This window comes from Plutella xylostella, chromosome 23, assembly GCF_932276165.1.
Source record: "Plutella xylostella chromosome 23, ilPluXylo3.1, whole genome shotgun sequence".
Taxonomy (NCBI): domain Eukaryota; kingdom Metazoa; phylum Arthropoda; class Insecta; order Lepidoptera; family Plutellidae; genus Plutella; species Plutella xylostella.
In genome coordinates, this window is record NC_064003.1 from 2057710 (window position 1) to 2083883 (window position 26174).

Genomic DNA, 26174 nt, shown 5'->3' on the forward strand with positions numbered 1-26174 from the left:
TATAAATAAATATTCCCTATTGAAGAAATATTTTAATTTTAATATTTGTTAATTCTAAATAATACTTTTGAAAAACAGTAAAGCAAACTGCGTTTGCATCGATAGTTAATAATATAGGGAGTTGAAGGCCAAAATTTCCGCAGAACGCTTAGATTTATAGCACATATTTTTACTGTATTATTGGTTTTGTTTAGTTCTCCTATGTTATTTTGATTTGCATAGCAAAAACAGTTTTCTTTGTTAAATTGTAAATGATATATTGGTTTATGGTATTAATCAACTCTAAAAAACCCCGACATTCAACACTAGGGGCGTCTTGCACAACAAAGTTAAATAAAATTAAATAGTTTGTCTCTTGCTCTGACAGTATAATGTCAGAGCAAGAGGTCATAGATTTAATTTTATATAACTTTGTTGTGCAAGACGCCCTAAAAAAGTCACATAACTTTGGAATGGCTAAGCCGATTTTGATATTGTTTACTTGTCAGTGACGCGCGAGCTACTGAGCGCATCGAACGTGTATCGAACGAACGTGTATCGTGTGAACGTGTGTTGTGCCTTTTTGGATTTTCACTTTTTGGGCTATAAACTATGAATATACACAGAAGTCCAGTCAAGGTCGGGGGATCACTCAGTGATCTGTCCAGCTTACGGGACCGGGATGCAGACAACCTCGTGACCCTCCGCAAGCGAAAACAACCCGAGAGTGACCTTGCCGATACTCTCGCCGATTTCCGAAAAGAACTAATGAAATCCTTCCAAGACTTCTTCGAAATTCAAAATAAAAGTTTATCGTCATTGTGTGAAGATGTACGCCAGATCAAACAAGAAATGTCCGGGATGAAATTATGCAACGAAAAAATTTTGCAGGAGCAGAATAAACTAAAGCATGAGGTATCCGAGATCAAAACTGATAACAACTTGACCAAAGAAAAAATCGAAAAGCTGGATCGTAATCTATCTCAGGCGCAGCTAACCATTGCTCAACTTTCTTCTAAACTACGTGACAATGACCAACAAGGACGCAGAAATAACTTAGAATTCACGGGGATACCACAACAAAAGAGTGAAAACTTGTATAATATCATAAAAAACATTGCCACTAAAGTTGGTTTTACCCTAAATCCATCGGATATAGATTACATTCACCGCGTCCGAAGATTCAAACAAATCACGCCGGGCAAGCCAAGCGTCGCCGCCGCCGCCGCCGCCGGAGACGACGGTGTACCCACTTCTACCGATTCTACAATGATACCTAACATCATAGTCCGGTTTTGCCGGCGAAACATTAAAATGGAATTTCTATCAGCTGTTCGCGCTCGCCGGGGACTCACTACTGTTGATGCCGGCTTAGATGGACCCTCGAAACCCATTTTTGTGAACGACCATCTCGCTCCATACTATAAAATGCTGTACAGTCGTACCAGAGCTCTGGCCAAGCAGAACGACTACAAATACGTCTGGCTGAGGGACTGTCAGATTAACGTTCGAAAGAATGATACGTCGAGACCAATTGTTATTTTATCTGAAAATGATTTAGATAAAATATGACTTCCATTTACCGTTAATAACATTAACACAAAATGCCAAAATGTTCTAATGTTGAAGTTCATATTAGCTCTGAGTCTTATCGTTAATTGTTTTGCTAAAATAATGCTTACAACCATAACTATATCTATTTACACAGCTAACGCTTTTTGTTACGAAGCACGTAATTGTTCTTATGTATGTAACCTTCATAAAAATTATAATTACACGTATAAAAGTTTATACTATATGCTTACTCTTATTTACACTCGGATTCTTTGTAATGCTTTGTATATTCTTCCGACAATGCTTTTGATTCATTATAATTACATTCCTAATGCTAGCTATAGACATATTGTCTACATAAAAACATTAACTATGTGTACTATCTACAAACATAACATGCTATTTCATGCGATGAAACTGGTTTGTTATCATGGAACGAGTGTAAGTTGCGATCTCGAAAATATGCCTTGTATTATGCATACTTATCTATACCTATACTATTACAATGACAGCTAGATATAACTTATCCTTTTATTACCAAAATGCGAATGGGCTGCGTACTTAATCAAATGAGTTTCTTACAGGAGTTTTGAATAGTAATTATGACATTATTTGTATTACTGAAACTTGGTTACACGATGGTTTCTACAGTAGGGAGTTCTTTGATAATCGTTACGAAGTGTACAGATGTGATAGGGACCGAGCGGCGACGGGGCGAGAGCGCGGGGGCGGGGTGCTAGTGGCGGTGCGGCGCGAGCTGTGCGCCCGCGCGGCCCCGGCCTGGTGCGCGCCGCCGCCTGCAGACGAGCTGTGGGTAAGTGTGCCGCTAGGTAAGCCTGTGCCCGCCCAGGCCGACACTCCCACAGGACAAGTCAGGTATCTACACATTGGCCTTACTTACATACCTCACGGTCGCACTCACGAAGCTTTAATTAATTCATTCTATGATAGGACGAGCCAAAACATTTTTAATAATCCTGATGATATATTTCTTGTGTTAGGTGATTTTAATGTCACTAATGCCATCTGGTCCTATGACGAAGATATTAATTCCATGAATATAAACACAAATAACGACAATTTGGCAATAGTAACTGCGGAATTTATGCATTTCTCGGGAATTATGCAATATAATGCAGAATTTAATTATCTCAACAGAATACTGGATCTAGTTTTTTGCTCAAAACCATGTAAAGTTTCTTCTGTACATAACCCGCTCATCACTGAAGACCGACATCATAAGTCTCTCGAAATTGAACTATCTCTCTTATCTCCCCCCCCTCTAAAACACAACAACACAGTTAAGAAAATGTTTTTTAAGGGTGATTATGAGTCTATCCGTTCTGAGTTAAGTTCCATTGATTGGGTAACTGAGTTTTCTTCTTATAATGACATAAATATGATCACAAATGCTTTTTATAATATTCTAAATTCCTTAATAGAAAAATATGTGCCGATAACTACACGAATTAATCAAAAATACCCACCGTGGTACACCAAACCTCTTATTAAACTCGCAAATGAAAAGAATAAATTTCATAAAAAATGGAAGATCTATCAGAATTTAAGTGATTATCGAACTTTCTCCACCTTAAGAAAGCGATTTCGAAAGATGGAGCGTGACTGTCATGAATATTACTTGAATGTATCTGAAGATAATATCAATAGGAACCCTAAATATTTTTGGACTTTTGTAAAATCTAAAAAGTCCAACAACGACATCCCTAATACAATAACTTATAAGGGCGATAGTCTATATGAAGGAAGTCAGATTTGTAACGCTTTCAATGACTACTTTCACTCGGTTTTTATTTCTTCTAATAATAATATCACCCATGACCATTCCTCCGGCTCCGTTGCTGATATTGACTCCATAAAAATCGACGAAAAATGTGTCCTCAGTGAACTTAAAAAACTTAATATATACACAAGTGCTGGTAGCGATGGTATCCACCCATTATTTATTAAACAATGTGCAAATGAAATTTTGGTGCCTTTGTTATATATTTACCGCTTCTCTCTGCTAAGTGGCAATTTTCCGTCGGTATGGAAGAAAGCTCTAATCACCCCCATACCAAAAACTGCTCAAAGTAATGATGTAACACAATATCGACCTATTTCGAAACTATGCACTTTTGGTAAAATCATTGAGAAAATTGTTACAACTCAAATATCTAGTGCTGTAAAACAGGAACTATCTGAAAACCAGCACGGATTCGTAAAAGCTCGTAGTGTTGACTCAAATATGGTAGTTTTCTCAGATTATATTCTTAATGCCATGGACAGTAACCTACAGGTGGATGTCGTGTACACCGACTTCTCCAAAGCGTTCGATAAAATTAACCATGATTTGCTTTTGGTAAAGCTTATGAGGGCCGGTGTACACGGCAACCTATTAAGATGGATAGAATCCTATATACGGAATAGAAGTCAGGCAGTATGCTTGAAGGGGTATTGCTCCAGGTTCTTGCACATTCCTTCAGGAGTTCCACAAGGTTCACACCTAGGACCTTTGCTGTTCACGCTTTACATAAATGATTTAGGTAAGATCCTTGGTAACTCTGATCACTTACTTTATGCTGACGACACTAAGTTGTTCAGAAAAGTTTCTAGTATCGAAGACTGCATGGGTATTCAACACGATCTCAACTCATTATTAAATTACTGTAATACTAACCAACTCTTTCTTAATGTTGAGAAGTGTTTTGTTATAACTTAATACTCGAAAAAAGAAACCAATTATGTTTGACTATACAATAAATAATTTAAAACTCGTACGTGTTAACAGCATCCGTGATCTTGGCGTTATGATGGACAGCAAGGTTTCATTTAATCCACACATAGATAATATACTTAACAGAGCTTTCAAAAACCTTGGTTTTATTACAAGAATCAGTAAACCCCTTAGGGCGAATTCGTCCAAACATCACCTTACACGAGAATAACTATACCGGAATTAAAATTATACGCGAGTAAATATCTAGGATAAGTACATTTGCATTCTACCAAGTTATACCATGATTAAATTGAATGAACGAGGAACGAAACTGTAATGCAACTAAAATAAAAATAGCTGCGTTTCAAAGCATGCAATAGAAATGACATGCCAACTTAGTTTGAATGGATTATAAAAGTATGAAATTGTTTATGTTTTAATATTTTATTCGCTGTTGTTATTGTGAGACTTTGCCTTTTAACGTACTTTTGTTTACGTTTTGACAGATGTGTTTATATGTCATTATGACGGTTTTCTAATCAGCTGATGTGCTGCCGCCATTACAAAATTACTCTCGGATAAGCTCGTTACACGGTCAATTTTGGCGGTATAACATTTTATTCTTGGGATAAGCTAGTTATATTGGTTTCAGGTTTGGTAGAATGCAAAATCTGCTTACTCGCGAGTAACTGGTACTTTACTCGTGAGTAAACAGTTACTCGACGTTGGCCGAATCCGCCCTTAAAAGAATAAGTACTCTTAAACTTCTTTATAATTCGTTTGTTAGGTCTATTTTAGAGTTTGCCAGTGTAGTATGGAACCCTTCTTATCAGATTCATATTAATCGTATTGAAAAAGTACAAAAAAAGTTTGTTAAACTGTTAAATTACCGTAGCCATCGTTTAGATTCCTATGAAAATTCACTAAATTATTATAACTTAACATCGTTATCAAACCGCCGTAAACTCATTGATATGTCCTTTCTTTTCAAAATTTTAAATAACTTAATCGACTCCCCAACACTTCTATCTAAAATTAATTTTGTGACAAGAATACGCTTGCCCATTCGCACCTCGCGAAATAATAATAAAACGGCACTTGTGCCTCCTAACTTAAAAAAAAATTACACTCGTAATAGCTTCATATCTCGTTCAATCACGACTTACAACAAAGAATTTTCTGACGTGGATTTATTCAATAATCACCTTATATCCTTCAAGAGAACCTGTTTCATAAGCATGCAACAATAAGTAATAAACTTTTCATATAAGTAAGTACAGTTCCCCTGAATTGATAGTGCACATGTAGATCTTCACACCCGAATCATTGAATCGTAAGAGCCTGAAACAACACCTGCATTTTGCACCTTGTTTTAAAGAAATAGGAGTCAATATCACGTGTCACATAATCGAAAGCAACCGATCTGTCAAAGATTTCAAGCGCACTATCAATTTTGGACAACTGTAAAATATTATTTAATCTTAATTATAAGTACTTACAAACTAACTTTTGTAAGAATATTGTAATGCTGCTTCAACATAAAGTGTCTATTTTGTAGTTTATACATATATATATATATACTTTCAAATTGATGTAATCGGATTCCAAATTGCTTCTGTATTATTAAGCGTCTCTTTAGCTCTTTTTATTTTTAATATAAATTGAACTGTATTTTCGGCACAGTAAGGTCTATAATAGAATGTAAGTTTATTTAGATAATTGTCTGTATGTATGACTGTTTGTTGCCATAATAAAGATAAATAAATAAAATAATTTGACTGATAAGAATTAAAATAATTAAAAAAAATGCAGCATATAACTGGTTTATGTCAAGCCTAAATTAGTCGCTTACAAAAATAAAGTGTCTTTTGCTAGCGTTTGCCTAATAAAATGTAAAGAAAATCACCTCCTATTTTCCCAGCAACTGGGCTCCAATGTCCCGATTATCTTTGATTTCAAGCCCAATTTCTTGGAACTCTCCTCTAAATGGGCCAATTGGTTTAAACTACGGTTAGCTCAGAAAAACCATTCCACGAAACCGTTATCGACTGACCAAGTATCATATTTCGAGCAGAAAATGTAAGGGTGTGCCCGTTATTATTCTAAGATTATATTTTATATTTTCTTAGATATATAATTCTTTGTTATTTCTATCATAATATAATACCTACTTACAATTATTTCAAATAAATTCTGTGGAGTGACAATAATTTATTAAAAAAAAGAAAAAAAAACTAGGTACATATTATTTTTTTGGTAATAGAAGAGGTCGTGATAATTATTTTCTTTTTTTGAGACCTACATATGTCCAAAACGCCAAAGTTATTATTAGTTTTCAATAATTTATAACTGGAGATTACTCAGACTTTACTTGAAATCCGCTTCGATTGACGTTTACCCTCTATCCTTTGTACTAGCAACAATGATACAGGGTGGGCACTTGTGGTGGGCACACAATACCGTGGAAATGAATACCACCTTCGTAACCGTAATGCTAGCAGCTTATGTCAGGTTTTATTAAAATGTTCACTCATCTTTGTTATTACTATGCAACATGGCCATATATGTATTACTAGCTGTTCCCGCGCGCTTCGCTTCGCCTTAAAAAGTTTTCCCGTGGGAATTCCGGGATAAAAAGTAGCCTATGTTCTTTCCCAGGGTCTAGACAGTATGTATACCAAATTTCATTCAAATCCGTTCAGTAGTTTTGGCCTGAAAGAGTAACAGACAGACAGACAGACAGACACAGTTACTTTCGCATTTATAATATTAGTTAGGATTAGGATAGTATACTGCGTGATGATAATGGTCAAAGCCAAGTAAAAAAGAGTATCTGAATCGTATTTATTGTTACAAAAAATTTATATTTTACCATAATCAATATCTACGCCAAACAAAAAATATTTTTTAGTAAGTCCCAATAAGTTTAGTTCCTATGAAGTTGCTATAACCTAACAATATCCAAAGTAGAGCAACTAAAAGTTAAGGAACTTCTAGATCTAACTAGTGAGGCTGTTAGAATCGTTAAAAGTTATACAGACTAAAACACAAAACTTCACGTATATACAAATATATAAATTTTATTTGATTATCGTATGTTATATTATATATATATATGTTATATTTTAACACATAGGTGCGGTAGTAACTGCGTATAAGTACATATTCATTTTATTACTATATTTAAAGGCTATAGGTATATGTGTTAGTAAACACTAGACATATTATTATAATAACATAATCTAAACGTATGTTTAGATTATGTTATTTTAGCGGGAAGCCGCTGGATGCAGATGGCGGGTGACCGTTTGGGGTGGCGATCGTTAGGAGAGGCCTATGTCCAACAGTGGACTACGGAAGGCTGAGAGAGAAACGTATGTAGTTAGAAATTATTATTTGAACCTATTTTATAAAATTTACTAAAATGTTTTAACATTTCAACAAAGGTAATTTCAGCGTATTTATTTTATATTGAGATTGTTTACTGCACATTACACGTACAGAAATAAAAAATCTAATAGTAGCTAAAGCGTGAATAAGGAATTATTGTAAGGCCATTAATGCACCGAAAAAAAAACATACATTTAATTTCAATTCGGTAACTTCATAAACTATGAAAGAAAGTTTGCAGTCTTAAAAATAAAACTACTTGTATCTTACGAGAGTGCATTTAAAAAGTCGCCCATAGTTTTAGTTAGGAAACTGAGATCGTTTATCTTCATAACCTTCTTAAACTCTACATTTAAAGCTCTTTAATTTCAAAACGCTTAATCGTTGAAAGGAGTCTCGGATATGAGTAAATTAGAACCTTGAGTGTAGGTTTAACCCTGTCTCTCTCTTACACTATATTAGAGAGTGAGATAGCCGCACGTGGGTGTTATATTCCTAACTCTTGCGGTTTTCACGATGTGACGTCTTCTAAGACCTGCGGTTTAACACTTGTCTCTGTTAGTTCTAATATGGCTACTGCGGTGTACGTAATAAGGAACGGATTCAACTGCAGACGTTGGCTGAAATTGGATTATTGGAATGGCCTAGGCAGAATACAGTGTGGTCTGAATAGTTTTAGTGTTTGTGAACTATCTGGGCACTAAGTGCTACAATTGTTAGGAGGTTTCAAGAAATCTTGGCTTAGAACGGCCAAAGATTTATGTTGCTTGTTGGTATATGCGTATCTGGCTTATTATCTGCCCGTTTTCGTACACACAACTGGACATAGGCCTAGCCCTGCCCTTGGTCTACGTCATACAGTCACTATCGGCTACTGTAACTACACTCACGGGCAATAAAAATGTTCCATTCATAAAATGCCGACACCAAACAACCCACGCCATTCTTTTCAAATATTTAATTTAAAATTTGAACTAAATATTACCGTTTTAGTTGCTAATATGATGATGCTCTGTTAAATTTACTTTAATGTTGCAGAAGGCGTCATTAAGCTATCCATTTCAGTTTAGGAGTAAATTTTTGCTTTTCTTACGAACCTTTTGATTGCCCGTGAGTGTAAATTTGAAACTTGAAGATAAATAATAATAATAATATGTTTTAAGTTTTAGTATACTTAACACTTTACCATTGATTACATGAACACACAAAAAGCGGGCTGAAGAAAATGTTACAAGTCAACATTTTTACATTATTCCCATATCCTTTTGTTGGTAAGAACAGAACACACAGTCGCACACATACCTACATAATTATGGGACCCAGTTGCTATGACAATTTGTCATCCGTCAGACAAAGGCAAATGCGCCTTACCCCACATGTACCCCATTTTACACCCATTTTATCATATTTGCTAGTAAAATTTGTCATAAAGCCGCACCTTTTGCGTCAAAGCTGATGTTATGTGGAGGTGTGTCGCTATTGTGCCAAATGCCCTTTCATTATTGACCTGTGATTGTGCGAATGTGGAACCGTCATGCTTATTTCGGACGAAGCTTTTCACAGCTAGTAATTTTATGTGTTGGTGAAGTTAGCCAAGGTTGATTTTGAGGTGCACGTTTTGTGTGTTAAACCTTACCTACTTTACTTATTAAATCTACGGAGGAGTAATTTATATCCATCAGTACATGGTTCTAGACAATCTAGACAGATTTACTCAAGATGTCACCCCAATTTCTATACATATAATTAGAATACTTGCCTATGTATCTCATTCTTTTGACGACCGAATGGCGTAGTGGTTAGTGACCTGACTACTGAGCCGATGGTCCCGGGTTCTATTCCCGGCTGGGGCAGATATTTGTTTAAAGACAGATATTTGTACTCGGGTCTTGGGTGTTGATATTTATATTTAGTATCTATCTATCTATGTATTTGTGTAGATATATCAGCTTTCCGACACCCATAACACAGGTTCTGCCTAGCTTGGGGTCGGATGGCCGTGTGTGAGATATCCCCACATATTTATTATTATTATTACTAAAATCTTACAATGTATCCAGCTTGACTAAACAAACATTGTATTCAATACTACACGTTACAGGGCACTTCAAAAATGCGATGTCACAACAAAGTTACCACCTTTACCTATCACGGTTGGAATCTAAACGTTATTTTACCGTAGCACATAAACTCAGTCGTCCAAAACAAGTGCATATCAACATCAACACGAGATTAAGTCAACATTGTTGATGAACGAATCAACATGTTGATCAACGTAACTATGTTTGTGTCCAATAATGGTCTCTGCGGTTGCTGAATTATACATAAGGGGGTGTGTACAGTGGATGATACTGTATTGCAACACATTCTGTTATATGGAGTCCTAAATTACTCTTGCGATGCACACTGGATAGAATTTTGTCAGTAAGTGAGCTAGGTATTTCTCCCAAACGAATTTGTTTATAAATAAATCTTTTTCATTATTAAACATGACGTGACTTTGACGTTCTTGTATTTTTATTTTGAATGAAAAGCGTGTAATGTGTTAAAAAATCAGTTAACCAACTTTGTTAAGTATAAAAGCTAAGAAATATATTTGAGCTTAGTTCATGTTTCCAGAGATTATAAACATCCATGTTTATCTAATGTTGGAGTATTTTCATTTTAGAACTACTAAACTGAAACTTTATGTTCGTTAATTTAGGTATACATGCAGACTGCAGAGTATTAAAAACCTAACTCAACAGCAAGAAAACTCGCAAAGTCATAACATTTCATTTCATGCTTTTATTATGTTATATATAATTTTATGAAAGTCTTGGATGCGTTTATAATATAATAAACTCTCAACTCAAAGTTATAATAGTATCCGCAAATTATAGTAGGTATATATATTTTTTATGCTTCTTTTATTTTGTCTTAATACATATTTATATTAGTATAAGATAATAGAATATTGATGCCACGAAAATGAAACTTACAAACATACTTACAGACTCGGAACAATGTACAATACAATAGGCGGCCTTATCGGTAAGAGCGATCTGCCACGGGCAACCAAATATGTTTTTTTTTATTAAATGTGCTTCCATGTTTAACCCTAGCATCAGCTGTCGTGGTTACACATAAAAATATATATCATATCTTAACGGCTTCGCACGCGGAGAAGCCCTATTCTATAAACCTGTTAAGTTGCCTGGTGACCGCGATATTGACATAAATATTATACAAAGAGCTCTGCAATAAATAGAACTCTTATACGCTGACACGAGATAAGCATATATAATAACCAAGCGGCCTTGACTTGGCAGCATGTCGTATTATTTGACATGTTACTGTATTGTGAAAGCACCTTTAAGGCCTTTTTTTTTTCTTCTTATAGTGCATTTTTTAGACTTGTCATTTATTTTGTCATATTTTGGTTCATCAACACATGAGCGTTAACAATCACATAGGACACTGAAATTTTCCATGTTTCAAAAGCCAGTAAAAATATTTTTTTAAAACACTGTAATTAATTTCAACTCGCTTAGGTATTTGTATTTAAGGCACCACAACCTGCGTGAAGTTAGCAGCCTAAAGTTAGCAGCCTATGAATATGCGACCAAATTAAGATGGTCACTTCACTCATCCTGTTCTTATTCAATTAAAACGTATGCAAAGGCTTACGTTGTGTATAGTAGTAGTACTATATGCTAATAAAAATTTAATACAAACCAATATTGACAAAATTACCATAATTCTAACTTATTTAAATTAAAGTCAGCAGCCTAAATGGTCCATTTGTATGGAGACACCTGGAAGTTGTCCAGATGCCAGCATTTCACCTTGTTTATTTTGTGTGTGGTTTCATAAGAAAAGGCTGACAGAAGTTTCATCAACATTGAAAGAGGATAACAGGGGTAACGGGACGAAAGAATGAAAAAAAATGTAAGCAGCCTAAATGGTGAATTTGTATGGGGGCACCTGGAAGTCGTCCAGATGCCAGCATCTCACCTAGTTTATTTTGTGTATATTCCCATAAACAAAGGCTGACAGAAGTTTCATCAACATTGAAAGAGGATAGCAGGGGTAGCCAGGCCACTTTATAACTGATTTTGGTGGAAAAACGACATTTTGTATGGAGACACCTGGAAGTTGTCAAGATGCCAGCATCTCACCTAGTTTATTTTGTGTGTTGTTGCATAAGAAAAGGCTGACAGAAGTTTCATCAACATTGAAAGAGGATAACAGGGGTAACGGGACGAAAGAATGAAATAAAAAGTTAGCAGCCTAAATGGTGAATTTGTATGGGGGCACCTGGAAGTCGTCCAGATGCCAGCATCTCACCTAGTTTATTTTGTGTATATTCCCATAAACAAAGGCTGACAGAAGTTTCATCAACATTGAAAGAGGATAGCAGGGGTAGCCGGGCCATTTTATAACTGATTTTGGTGGAAAATCGTCATTTTGTATGGAGACACCTGGAAGTTGTCCAGATGCCAGCATCTCACCTAGTTTATTTTGTGTATATTCCCATAAACAAAGGCTGACAGAAGTTTCATCAACATTGAAAAAGGATAGCAGGGGTAGCCGGGCCACTTTATAACTGATTTTGGTGGAAAAACGACATTTTATATAGAGACACCTGGAAGTTGTCCTGATGCCAGCATCTCACCTAGTTTATTTTGTGTGTTGTTTCATAAGAAAAGACTGACAGAAGTTTCATCAACATTGAAAGAGGATAACAGGGGTAACGGGACGAAAGAATGAAATATAAAGTTAGCAGCCTAAATGGTGACTTTGTATGGGGGCACCTGGAAGTCGTCCAGATGCCAGCATCTCACCTAGTTTATTTTGTGTGTTGTTTCATAAAAAAAGGCTGACAGAAGTTTCATCAACATTGAAAGAGGATAGCAGGGGTAGCCAGGCCACTTTATAACTGATTTTGGTGGAAAATCGTCATTTTGTATGGAGACACCTGGAAGTTGTCCAGATGCCAGCATTTCACCTAGTTTATTTTGTGTGTGGTTTCATAAGAAAAGGCTGACAGAAGTTTCATCAACATTGAAAGAGGATAACAGGGGTAACGGGACGAAAGAATGAAAAAAAATGTAAGCAGCCTAAATGGTGAATTTGTATGGGGGCACCTGGAAGTCGTCCAGATGCCAGCATCTCACCTAGTTTATTTTGTGTATATTCCCATAAACAAAGGCTGACAGAAGTTTCATCAACATTGAAAGAGGATAGCAGGGGTAGCCAGGCCACTTTATAACTGATTTTGGTGGAAAAACGACATTTTGTATGGAGACACCTGGAAGTTGTCAAGATGCCAGCATCTCACCTAGTTTATTTTGTGTGTTGTTGCATAAGAAAAGGCTGACAGAAGTTTCATCAACATTGAAAGAGGATAACAGGGGTAACGGGACGAAAGAATGAAATAAAAAGTTAGCAGCCTAAATGGTGAATTTGTATGGGGGCACCTGGAAGTCGTCCAGATGCCAGCATCTCACCTAGTTTATTTTGTGTATATTCCCATAAACAAAGGCTGACAGAAGTTTCATCAACATTGAAAGAGGATAGCAGGGGTAGCCGGGCCATTTTATAACTGATTTTGGTGGAAAATCGTCATTTTGTATGGAGACACCTGGAAGTTGTCCAGATGCCAGCATCTCACCTAGTTTATTTTGTGTATATTCCCATAAACAAAGGCTGACAGAAGTTTCATCAACATTGAAAAAGGATAGCAGGGGTAGCCGGGCCACTTTATAACTGATTTTGGTGGAAAAACGACATTTTATATAGAGACACCTGGAAGTTGTCCTGATGCCAGCATCTCACCTAGTTTTTTTTGTGTGTTGTTTCATAAGAAAAGACTGACAGAAGTTTCATCAACATTGAAAGAGGATAACAGGGGTAACGGGACGAAAGAATGAAATATAAAGTTAGCAGCCTAAATGGTGACTTTGTATGGGGGCACCTGGAAGTCGTCCAGATGCCAGCATCTCACCTAGTTTATTTTGTGTGTTGTTTCATAAAAAAAGGCTGACAGAAGTTTCATCAACATTGAAAGAGGATAGCAGGGGTAACCAGGCCACTTTATAACTGATTTTGGTGGAAAATCGTCATTTTGTATGGAGACACCTGGAAGTTGTCCAGATGCCAGCATCTCACCTAGTTTATTTTGTGTGTTGTTGCATAAGAAAAGGCTGACAGAAGTTTCATCAACATTGAAAGAGGATAACAGGGGTAACGGGACGAAAGAATGAAATAAAAAGTTAGCAGCCTAAATGGTGAATTTGTATGGGGGCACCTGGAAGTCGTCCAGATGCCAGCATCTCACCTAGTTTATTTTGTGTGTTGTTTCATAAAAAAAGGCTGACAGAAGTTTCATCAACATTGAAAGAGGATAGCAGGGGTAGCCAGGCCACTTTATAACTGATTTTGGTGGAAAATCGTCATTTTGTATGGAGACACCTGGAAGTTGTCCAGATGCCAGCATTTCACCTAGTTTATTTTGTGTGTGGTTTCATAAGAAAAGGCTGACAGAAGTTTCATCAACATTGAAAGAGGATAACAGGGGTAACGGGACGAAAGAATGAAAAAAAATGTAAGCAGCCTAAATGGTGAATTTGTATGGGGGCACCTGGAAGTCGTCCAGATGCCAGCATCTCACCTAGTTTATTTTGTGTATATTCCCATAAACAAAGGCTGACAGAAGTTTCATCAACATTGAAAGAGGATAGCAGGGGTAGCCAGGCCACTTTATAACTGATTTTGGTGGAAAAACGACATTTTGTATGGAGACACCTGGAAGTTGTCAAGATGCCAGCATCTCACCTAGTTTATTTTGTGTGTTGTTGCATAAGAAAAGGCTGACAGAAGTTTCATCAACATTGAAAGAGGATAACAGGGGTAACGGGACGAAAGAATGAAATAAAAAGTTAGCAGCCTAAATGGTGAATTTGTATGGGGGCACCTGGAAGTCGTCCAGATGCCAGCATCTCACCTAGTTTATTTTGTGTATATTCCCATAAACAAAGGCTGACAGAAGTTTCATCAACATTGAAAGAGGATAGCAGGGGTAGCCGGGCCATTTTATAACTGATTTTGGTGGAAAATCGTCATTTTGTATGGAGACACCTGGAAGTTGTCCAGATGCCAGCATCTCACCTAGTTTATTTTGTGTATATTCCCATAAACAAAGGCTGACAGAAGTTTCATCAACATTGAAAAAGGATAGCAGGGGTAGCCGGGCCACTTTATAACTGATTTTGGTGGAAAAACGACATTTTATATAGAGACACCTGGAAGTTGTCCTGATGCCAGCATCTCACCTAGTTTATTTTGTGTGTTGTTTCATAAGAAAAGACTGACAGAAGTTTCATCAACATTGAAAGAGGATAACAGGGGTAACGGGACGAAAGAATGAAATATAAAGTTAGCAGCCTAAATGGTGACTTTGTATGGGGGCACCTGGAAGTCGTCCAGATGCCAGCATCTCACATAGTTTATTTTGTGTGTTGTTTCATAAAAAAAGGCTGACAGAAGTTTCATCAACATTGAAAGAGGATAGCAGGGGTAACCAGGCCACTTTATAACTGATTTTGGTGGAAAATCGTCATTTTGTATGGAGACACCTGGAAGTTGTCCAGATGCCAGCATCTCACCTAGTTTATTTTGTGTGTTGTTGCATAAGAAAAGGCTGACAGAAGTTTCATCAACATTAAAAGAGGATAACAGGGGTAACGGGACGAAAGAATGAAATAAAAAGTTAGCAGCCTAAATGGTGAATTTGTATGGGGGCACCTGGAAGTCGTCCAGATGCCAGCATCTCACCTAGTTTATGTTGTGTATATTCCTATAAACAAAGGCTGACAGAAGTTTCATCAACATTGAAAGAGGATAGCAGGGGTAGCCGGGCCATTTTATAACTGATTTTGGTGGAAAATCGTCATTTTGTATGGAGACACCTGGAAGTTGTCCAGATGCCAGCATCTCACCTAGTTTATTTTGTGTATATTCCCATAAACAAAGGCTGACAGAAGTTTCATCAACATTGAAAAAGGATAGCAGGGGTAGCCGGGCCACTTTATAACTGATTTTGGTGGAAAAACGACATTTTATATAGAGACACCTGGAAGTTAGCAGCCTAAATGGTGACTTTGTATGGGGGCACCTGGAAGTCGTCCAGATGCCAGCATCTCACCTAGTTAATTTTGTGTGTTGTTTCATAAAAAAAGGCTGACAGAAGTTTCATCAACATTGAAAGAGGATAGCAGGGGTAACCAGGCCACTTTATAACTGATTTTGGTGGAAAATCGTCATTTTGTATGGAGACACCTGGAAGTTATCCAGATGCCAGCATCTCACCTAGTTTATTTTGTGTGTTGTTGCATAAGAAAAGGCTGACAGAAGTTTCATCAACATTGAAAGAGGATAACAGGGGTAACGGGACGAAAGAATGAAATAAAAAGTTAGCAGCCTAAATGGTGAATTTGTATGGGGGCACCTGGAAGTCGTCCAGATGCCAGCATCTCACCTAGTTTATTTTGTGTATATTCCCATAAACAAAGGCTGACAGAAGTTTCATCAACATTGAAAGAGGATAGCAGGGGTAGCCGGGCCATTTTATAACTGATTTTGGTGGAAAATCGTCATTTTGTATGGAGACACCTGGAAGTTGTCCAGATGCCAGCATCTCACCTAGTTTATTTTGTGTATATTCCCATAAACAAAGGCTGACAGAAGTTTCATCAACATTGAAAAAGGATAGCAGGGGTAGCCGGGCCACTTTATAACTGATTTTGGTGGAAAAACGACATTTTATATAGAGACACCTGGAAGTTGTCCTGATGCCAGCATCTCACCTAGTTTATTTTGTGTGTTGTTTCATAAGAAAAGACTGACAGAAGTTTCATCAACATTGAAAGAGGATAACAGGGGTAACGGGACGAAAGAATGAAATATAAAGTTAGCAGCCTAAATGGTGACTTTGTATGGGGGCACCTGGAAGTCGTCCAGATGCCAGCATCTCACATAGTTTATTTTGTGTGTTGTTTCATAAAAAAAGGCTGACAGAAGTTTCATCAACATTGAAAGAGGATAGCAGGGGTAACCAGGCCACTTTATAACTGATTTTGGTGGAAAATCGTCATTTTGTATGGAGACACCTGGAAGTTGTCCAGATGCCAGCATCTCACCTAGTTTATTTTGTGTGTTGTTGCATAAGAAAAGGCTGACAGAAGTTTCATCAACATTGAAAGAGGATAACAGGGGTAACGGGACGAAAGAATGAAATAAAAAGTTAGCAGCCTAAATGGTGACTTTGTATGGGGGCACCTGGAAGTCGTCCAGATGCCAGCATCTCACCTAGTTTATTTTGTGTATATTCTCATAAACAAAGGCTGACAGAAGTTTCATCAACATTGAAAGAGGATAGCAGGGGTAGCCGGGCCATTTTATAACTGATTTTGGTGGAAAATCGTCATTTTGTATGGAGACACCTGGAAGTTGTCCAGATGCCAGCATCTCACCTACCTACCTGTCAGCCTTTTCTTATGAAACAACACACAAAATAAACTAGGTGAGATGCTGGCATCTGGACAACTTCCAGGTGTCTCCATACAAAATGACGTTTTTCCACCAAAATCAGTTATAAAGTGGCCCGGCTACCCCTGCTATCCTCTTTCAATGTTGATGAAAACATTGAAAGAGGATAACAGGGGTAACGGGACGAAAGAATGAAATATAAAGTTAGCAGCCTAAATGGTGACTTTGTATGGGGGCACCTGGAAGTCGTCCAGATGCCAGCATCTCACCTAGTTTATTTTGTGTGTTGTTTCATAAAAAAAGGCTGACAGAAGTTTCATCAACATTGAAAGGGGATAACAGGGGTAACGGGACGAAAGAATGAAATATAAAGTTAGCAGCCTAAATGGTGACTTTGTATGGGGGCACCTGGAAGTCGTCCAGATGCCAGCATCTCACCTAGTTTATTTTGTGTGTTGTTTCATAAAAAAAGGCTGACAGAAGTTTTATCAACATTGAAAGAGGATAACAGGGGTAACGGGACGAAAGAATGAAATATAAAGTTAGCAGCCTAAATGGTGACTTTGTATGGGGGCACCTGGAAGTCGTCCAGATGCCAGCATCTCACCTAGTTTATTTTGTGTATATTCTCATAAACAAAGGCTGACAGAAGTTTCATCAACATTGAAAGAGGATAGCAGGGGTAGCCGGGCCATTTTATAACTGATTTTGGTGGAAAATCGTCATTTTGTATGGAGACACCTGGAAGTTGTCCAGATGCCAGCATCTCACCTACCTACCTGTCAGCCTTTTCTTATGAAACAACACACAAAATAAACTAGGTGAGATGCTGGCATCTGGACAACTTCCAGGTGTCTCCATACAAAATGTCGTTTTTCCACCAAAATCAGTTATAAAGTGGCCCGGCTACCCCTGCTATCCTCTTTCAATGTTGATGAAACTTCTTTCAGCCTTTGTTTATGGGAATATACACAAAATATACTAGGTTAGATGCTGGCATCTGGACGACTTCCAGGTGCCCCCATACAAATTCACCATTTAGGCTGCTAACTTTTTATTTCATTTTTTCCTCCCGTTACCCCTGTTATCCTCTTTCAATGTTGATGAAACTTCTGTCAGCCTTTTCTTATGAAACCACACACAAAATAAACTAGGTGAGATGCTGGCATCTGGACATCTTCCAGGTGTCTCCATACAAAATGACGTATTTCCACCAAAATCTGTTATAAAGTGGCCCGGCTACCCCTGCTATCCTCTTTCAATGTTGATGAAACTTCTGTCAGCCTTTGTTTATGGGAATATACACAAAATAAACTAGGTGAGATGCTGGCATCTGGACGACTTCCAGGTGCCCCCATACAAATTCACCATTTAGGCTGCTAACTTTTTATTTCATTTTTTCCTCCCGTTACCCCTGTTATCCTCTTTCAATGTTGATGAAACTTCTGTCAGCCTTTTCTTATGAAACCACACACAAAATAAACTAGGTGAGATGCTGGCATCTGGACAACTTCCAGGTGTCTCCATACAAAATGACGATTTTCCACCAAAATCAGTTATAAAATGGCCCGGCTACCCCTGCTATCCTCTTTCAATGTTGATGAAACTTCTGTCAGCCTTTTTTTATGGGAATATACACAAAATAAACTAGGTGAGATGCTGGCATCTGGACGACTTCCAGGTGCCCCCATACAAAGTCACCATTTAGGCTGCTAACTTTTTATTTCATTCTTTCGTCCCGTTACCCCTGTTATCCTCTTTCAATGTTGATGAAACTTCTGTCAGCCTTTTCTTATGAAACCAAACACAAAATAAACTAGGTGAGATGCTGGCATCTGGACAACTTCCAGGTGTCTCCATACAAAATGACGATTTTCCACCAAAATCAGTTATAAAATGGCCCGGCTACCCCTGCTATCCTCTTTCAATGTTGATGAAACTTCTGTCAGCCTTTGTTTATGGGAATATACACAAAATAAACTAGGTGAGATGCTGGCATCTGGACGACTTCCAGGTGCCCCCATACAAAGTCACCATTTAGGCTGCTAACTTTATATTTCATTCTTTCGTCCCGTTACCCCTGTTATCCTCTTTCAATGTTGATGAAACTTCTGTCAGCCTTTTTTTATGAAACAACACACAAAATAAACTAGGTGAGATGCTGGCATCTGGACGACTTCCAGGTGCCCCCATACAAAGTCACCATTTAGGCTGCTAACTTTATATTTCATTCTTTCGTCCCGTTACCCCTGTTATCCTCTTTCAATGTTGATGAAACTTCTGTCAGCCTTTGTTTATGGGAATATACTTAAAATAAACTAGGTGAGATGCTGGCATCTGGACGACTTTCAGGTGCCCCCATACAAAGTCACCTTTTAGGCTGCTAACTTTTTATTTCATTCTTTCGTCCCGTTACCCCTGTTATCCTCTTACAATGTTGATGAAACTTCTGTCAGCCTTTTCTTATGAAACCACACACAAAATAAACTAGGTGAGATGCTGGCATCTGGACAACTTCCAGGTGTCTCCATACAAAATGACGATTTTCCACCAAAATCAGTTATAAAATGGCCCGGCTACCCCTGCTATCCTCTTTCAATGTTGATGAAACTTCTGTCAGCCTTTGTTTATGGGAATATACACAAAATAAACTAGGTGAGATGCTGGCATCTGGACGACTTCCAGGTGCCCCCATACAAAGTCACCATTTAGGCTGCTAACTTTATATTTCATTCTTTCGTCCCGTTACCCCTGTTATCCTCTTTCAATGTTGATGAAACTTCTGTCAGCCTTTTTTTATGAAACAACACACAAAATAAACTAGGTGAGATGCTGGCATCTGGACGACTTCCAGGTGCCCCCATACAAAGTCACCATTTAGGCTGCTAACTTTTTATTTCATTCTTTCGTCCCGTTACCCCTGTTATCCTCTTTCAATGTTGATGAAACTTCTGTCAGCCTTTTCTTATGAAACCACACACAAAATAAACTAGGTGAGATGCTGGCATCTGGACAACTTCCAGGTGTCTCCATACAAAATGACGATTTTCCACCAAATTCTGTTATAAAGTGGCCCGGCTACCCCTGCTATCCTCTTTCAATGTTGATGAAACTTCTGTCAGCCTTTTCTTATGAAACAACACACAAAATAAACTAGGTGAGATGCTGGCATCTGGACAACTTCCAGGTGTCTCCATACTAGGGCATGCAATACCGCAATACCGGTATTCGTAATACCGGTATTAGGGACAAAACTCACGCTTTTTTCAATACCGGTATTGAAAGTTAATACCGGTATTGAAGTAATACCGGAATCGGACTTTTTTAGGCTATAATAAAGCGATTAAGATATAGTATTCCTAAGTACTGTGAAAGCGCACTTGTTTCCAACCGTTTGATGCATTTTTCGGCCGTTTGATATCTACTGTTGACCATGCGTAAACGGACACTGGATGTAAAAATAATAATTTTTTGTAAAATTTAAACTCTAATACTCAATTCTCGTAAAAATCTATTACAAAAAACTGAATTTCATTGCTTTTTCTCGTTTTATTTTGACGTATACGACCTTTAATCACAATATATGCCATTTATTACAAGGAAATTTAATACCGGTATTAATACCGGGATCCCGGTATTGAGTTGCAATACCGGAACTCAATACCGGTATTGAAAATAGTTCCGGTATTGCATGCCCTACTCCATACAAAATGACGATTTTCCACCAAATTCTGTTATAAAGTGGCCCGGCTACCCCTGCTATCCTCTTTCAATGTTGATGAAACTTCTGTCAGCCTTTTCTTATGAAACAACACACAAAATAAACTAGGTGAGATGCTGGCATCTGGACAACTTCCAGGTGTCTCCATACAAAATGACGTATTTCCACCAAAATCTGTTATAAAGTGGCCCGGCTACCCCTGCTATCCTCTTTCAATGTTGATGAAACTTCTGTCAGCCTTTGTTTATAGGAATTTACACAATATTAACTAGGTGAGATGCTGGCATCTGGACGACTTCCAGGTGCGCCCATACAAATTCACCATTTAGGCTGCTAACTTTTTATTTCATTCTTTCGTCCCGTTACCCCTGTTATCCTCTTTCAATGTTGATGAAACTTCTGTCAGCCTTTTCTTATGAAACCACACACAAAATAAACTAGGTGAGATGCTGGCATCTGGACAACTTCCAGGTGTCTCCATACAAAATGACGATTTTCCACCAAAATCAGTTATAAAATGGCCCGGCTACCCCTGCTATCCTCTTTCAATGTTGATGAAACTTCTGTCAGCCTTTTTTTATGGGAATATACACAAAATAAACTAGGTGAGATGCTGGCATCTGGACGACTTCCAGGTGCCCCCATACAAAGTCACCATTTAGGCTGCTAACTTTTTATTTCATTCTTTCGTCCCGTTACCCCTGTTATCCTCTTTCAATGTTGATGAAACTTCTGTCAGCCTTTTCTTATGAAACCAAACACAAAATAAACTAGGTGAGATGCTGGCATCTGGACAACTTCCAGGTGTCTCCATACAAAATGACGATTTTCCACCAAAATCAGTTATAAAATGGCCCGGCTACCCCTGCTATCCTCTTTCAATGTTGATGAAACTTCTGTCAGCCTTTGTTTATGGGAATATACACAAAATAAACTAGGTGAGATGCTGGCATCTGGACGACTTCCAGGTGCCCCCATACAAAGTCACCATTTAGGCTGCTAACTTTATATTTCATTCTTTCGTCCCGTTACCCCTGTTATCCTCTTTCAATGTTGATGAAACTTCTGTCAGCCTTTTTTTATGAAACAACACACAAAATAAACTAGGTGAGATGCTGGCATCTGGACGACTTCCAGGTGCCCCCATACAAAGTCACCATTTAGGCTGCTAACTTTTTATTTCATTCTTTCGTCCCGTTACCCCTGTTATCCTCTTTCAATGTTGATGAAACTTCTGTCAGCCTTTTCTTATGAAACCACACACAAAATAAACTAGGTGAGATGCTGGCATCTGGACAACTTCCAGGTGTCTCCATACAAAATGACGATTTTCCACCAAATTCTGTTATAAAGTGGCCCGGCTACCCCTGCTATCCTCTTTCAATGTTGATGAAACTTCTGTCAGCCTTTTCTTATGAAACAACACACAAAATAAACTAGGTGAGATGCTGGCATCTGGACAACTTCCAGGTGTCTCCATACAAAATGACGTATTTCCACCAAAATCTGTTATAAAGTGGCCCGGCTACCCCTGCTATCCTCTTTCAATGTTGATGAAACTTCTGTCAGCCTTTGTTTATAGGAATTTACACAATATTAACTAGGTGAGATGCTGGCATCTGGACGACTTCCAGGTGCGCCCATACAAATTCACCATTTAGGCTGCTAACTTTTTATTTCATTCTTTCGTCCCGTTACCCCTGTTATCCTCTTTCAATGTTGATGAAACTTCTGTCAGCCTTTGTTTATGAGAATATACACAAAATAAACTAGGTGAGATGCTGGCATCTGGACAACTTCCAGGTGTCTCCATACAAAATGACGATTTTCCACCAAAATCTGTTATAAAGTGGCCCGGCTACCCTTGCTATCCTCTTTCAATGTTGATGAAACTTCTGTCAGCCTTTTCTTATGAAACAACACACAAAATAAACTAGGTGAGATGCTGGCATCTGGACAACTTCCAGGTGTCTCCATACAAATGGACCATTTAGGCTGCTGACTTTAATTTAAATAAGTTAGAATTATGGTAATTTTGACAATATTGGTTTGTATTAATTTTTTATTAGCATATAGTACTACTACTATACACAACGTAAGCCTTTGCATACGTTTTAATTGAATAAGAACAGGATGAGTGAAGTGACCATCTTAATTTGGTCGCATATTCATAGGCTGCTAACTTTAGGCTGCTAACTTCACGCAGGTGGCACCACACAGGATATAAACCCTCGTTGTGACACACGACAGCTCATTGGACTCAGTTCTGCATTAAATTAATGTTTCACCCTGTATGTGTGTGTGTGGGGTTCATTTTGCACGCACGGTTCATTTTTGTAACATAATTTCATTAAAAAATATACGGTTTTAATCTTAGGCCGCTTATAAAATTAGTTAAATTATATTTAGATTTTACTGTCCAGTTCTGAGGTTATTGACGTGTGCAGGGTATCACTGCCCAGGTATTGTGTGGTGATAGACGTGAATAGTGTACAGTATTTTCAAAGAAGTGTTTAATTACTTAAATAAACATACCTACCTATATCCATATCCACGTACCTAGCATTAACACGGAAATAATAAAACTCGGTGTAAAGTATAAAATCAACTTTTACTTCGTTCGCATCGCCCTAGTTTTGCGAACTCCGCCGAGCATAGGTTTTATTACCTGTAGCACTTCAGAACTATACTTTAAGTAGTTCGTTCGTAAATAATACTTACGGACGGTTTTATTTTATACTAGCAAACATGTTACACCAGTGGTTTGGGGCCACTTTGGAGCTTTAGTATAAAATATTATGTAAGTACTAATGTTGTACAAGTTTACTATAACATGTTTCACTCAGATCAGACATTTATATTATTATTTACATGCAATACACTCCTACACTCCGTTAGAGCAATAGTAATGGGCATTGATAGTGAAAGTTCAAACATCTTTATCAGCACAGTCTGGTGAAAATAAACTAGGTAAGTACTTAAACTGTTCTGTACTGCAGTCAAAATACAAAACACATTAGCGAGAGAGACCTTAGATTAAAAGGAGAGAACTCTATTCTATTCTATTCTATTCTATTCTATTCTCTGTGGGGGTGTAAGTACCTGCACCTGGCTCTCTCGAGTGGAACCTTTGTGCATATCCCCAAGGTCTAAACTGCCTTCCTAAGCTTGGACCATTTCCCACCACGCTGGTCCACTGCGGGTTGGTGGGTTCACATATCTAGATGTGCTAGATCCAGATATGCAGGTTTCCTCACGATGTTTTCCTTCACCGTAAGAGCGATGGTATACATTGTACTTAAGTTAAAAGAACTCATTGGTACATGTCAGCGCCGGGATTCGAACCCGCATCTCTTGATTGAGAAGCGGGCGTTCACCCGACTGGGCTACCACCGCTCCGCAGGAGAGAACTCATATTTTCCAAGTTTTCGTCGTTGAAATTCTTCATTTTTCATTTCCACTCGAGTGTGGTCCCGCGTGCGGGTCAGCGCCCTGAGTCCCCGACGTCGAGTGGCCGGGAAATAACTAAGCACCTAACTGTGTGGAATGCAATTTTTAAACCTTATCGGAAAAAGAGAGGTGTTATTAGTATAATATTTGTGGCTGTATCTATCAGTTTGTGGTATAGTGTAGCTACAAAACTGCTCCAACCATTTTCGTTTGGTTCAGTGTCGTAGGTAATGTTAGTCCAACAGAAACAAATGACTATAAATAAAGATCATGGACAAAAATGTCTGGGAAACAATGTGGAAAACCCTTGTCAAACGAAATTAAAGCAAGTAATTAATGAAATATCACAATTCTATATAAGTATATGTAAAATGAATACTAATATTTACCAAAACAACATTGAAATATCTCATCAGGTCTGTAAATGAAATTATTACAAATAATTAAATTGAAATTGCCTACTAAGTCAAATAATATTTTCATTATGTGTAAACCTGCATTCGTCGCTATAATTGATTTTTGAGCTTCGACCGTCACTCATCTAGTCTGCTTTGCATCTAACTGCGGAGTCTCTTATAAAATATTGCAAATTCTTTTTGTTACATAGTAATTTATTTAGCAGAAATGGCTCCGTAGACCAGACGTCCCAGTACTAAAAAACAAATGTAAATAGACTACGCAGCTGGGTACAGCACAGCTTGTAATTTATTAAGGTCCGGCCCTCCTCGTTATTGACTCCTTTGTCTCTGCCCGGGACTTATGTATTTAAACTACATTATGTATGCATAGACAGCATACATAATTACATACGTACCCACCTATTCTTACAATATTTCCGCGCGCCACATAAATTATTTATCCTTTACGTCCATGAATACAGCGAGATAAGACAGATAAGATGCATTAATTTTATCGCAACGCACCCTTTTTTTAAAGGAACTTTGTGTAATTTTTCTCGCTCTAAATTAGGGTAATTGCTTGAAAGGTTTAATGATAAATGCGTTCTTTAGAAATGGCTGCGCGTGAAAAGAATTAACGGTCTTCGCGTCAGAGGGCTATGGGGGAATATATAAATGGAGACTACGTGATGGAATCTGCTTGCCGAAACCGGGAAATTAAATTAATAGTGTCTTAAAACACGATACAGTAAGGGTGCCTGTTCACCTATTGTTTATGCTATGCATATGCAGAGCTATGCTGCGATTATATTATGAGTAAAATCCGTTCCCACCAGTACGTGAATATGATTGGTGGATATCAAACGCATCCATAGCCACGTAGCATAGCATATCTTTGGTAGGATAGAACCCTAAAGGTTATGGGTGTGGTACGCGTTTGATCTGTAAATAGTTTCAGCCACGGGGTCAGATATTATATCATCAGAAACATCAAGCAGATGCTGACCCCCACCGAATTCAACTTAGGTTTACTTTTCCGTAAACACCACCTCTCAATCTAACGCGATTCTTGGCCAGCAGACAGTAAGATGCAAGTATAAACTTGCTTCATCTAATATCTATCTGTCAGGTCAGATATCTGCGTGGCAGGTTGTACACCAAGTGGAGGCTCCGACTGTCATTGATTCGCGGCACGTTTGCCGAAGCTGAAACCCATCCGCTAGATGTGTTTGCAAATGAATGTCTCGGAACGATAGGCCCATTCCATCCACAGCCCTATCCATTAGTTACTTACTCCGCCAAATTGAACTTTAGCACCGCGCAACAGAATTTAAAACAGGTCATCGGTCGAGCGCTGTGACGGACCACGCTTTGATGTAGCATTCGATAGATGAACTCGTAAATAAAAATCTAAGGTTACTGGAAATCGGCATTC

At 38.0% G+C, this 26174-nt stretch overlaps 2 protein-coding genes across 2 annotated transcripts in view; both read left to right on the plus strand.

Annotated features, from left to right (window-relative positions):
* The first annotated feature begins 591 nt into the window (after positions 1-591).
* On the plus strand, positions 592-1551 carry LOC125490420. Its single transcript, XM_048629593.1, has one exon. It carries the CDS (start codon positions 592-594, stop codon positions 1549-1551), a length of 960 nt encoding a protein of 319 aa, XP_048485550.1.
* A 412-nt stretch (positions 1552-1963) lies between these two features.
* The window catches only part of LOC105396024 (Kv channel-interacting protein 1), a 175578-nt gene continuing 151367 nt past the window's right edge, over positions 1964-26174 (plus strand). The window contains exons 1-2 of the mRNA XM_048629594.1: positions 1964-1974; positions 2185-2363. Of these exons, the coding sequence (XP_048485551.1) occupies positions 1964-1974; positions 2185-2363 (190 nt within the window). The remainder of the gene's footprint in view (positions 1975-2184; positions 2364-26174) is intronic.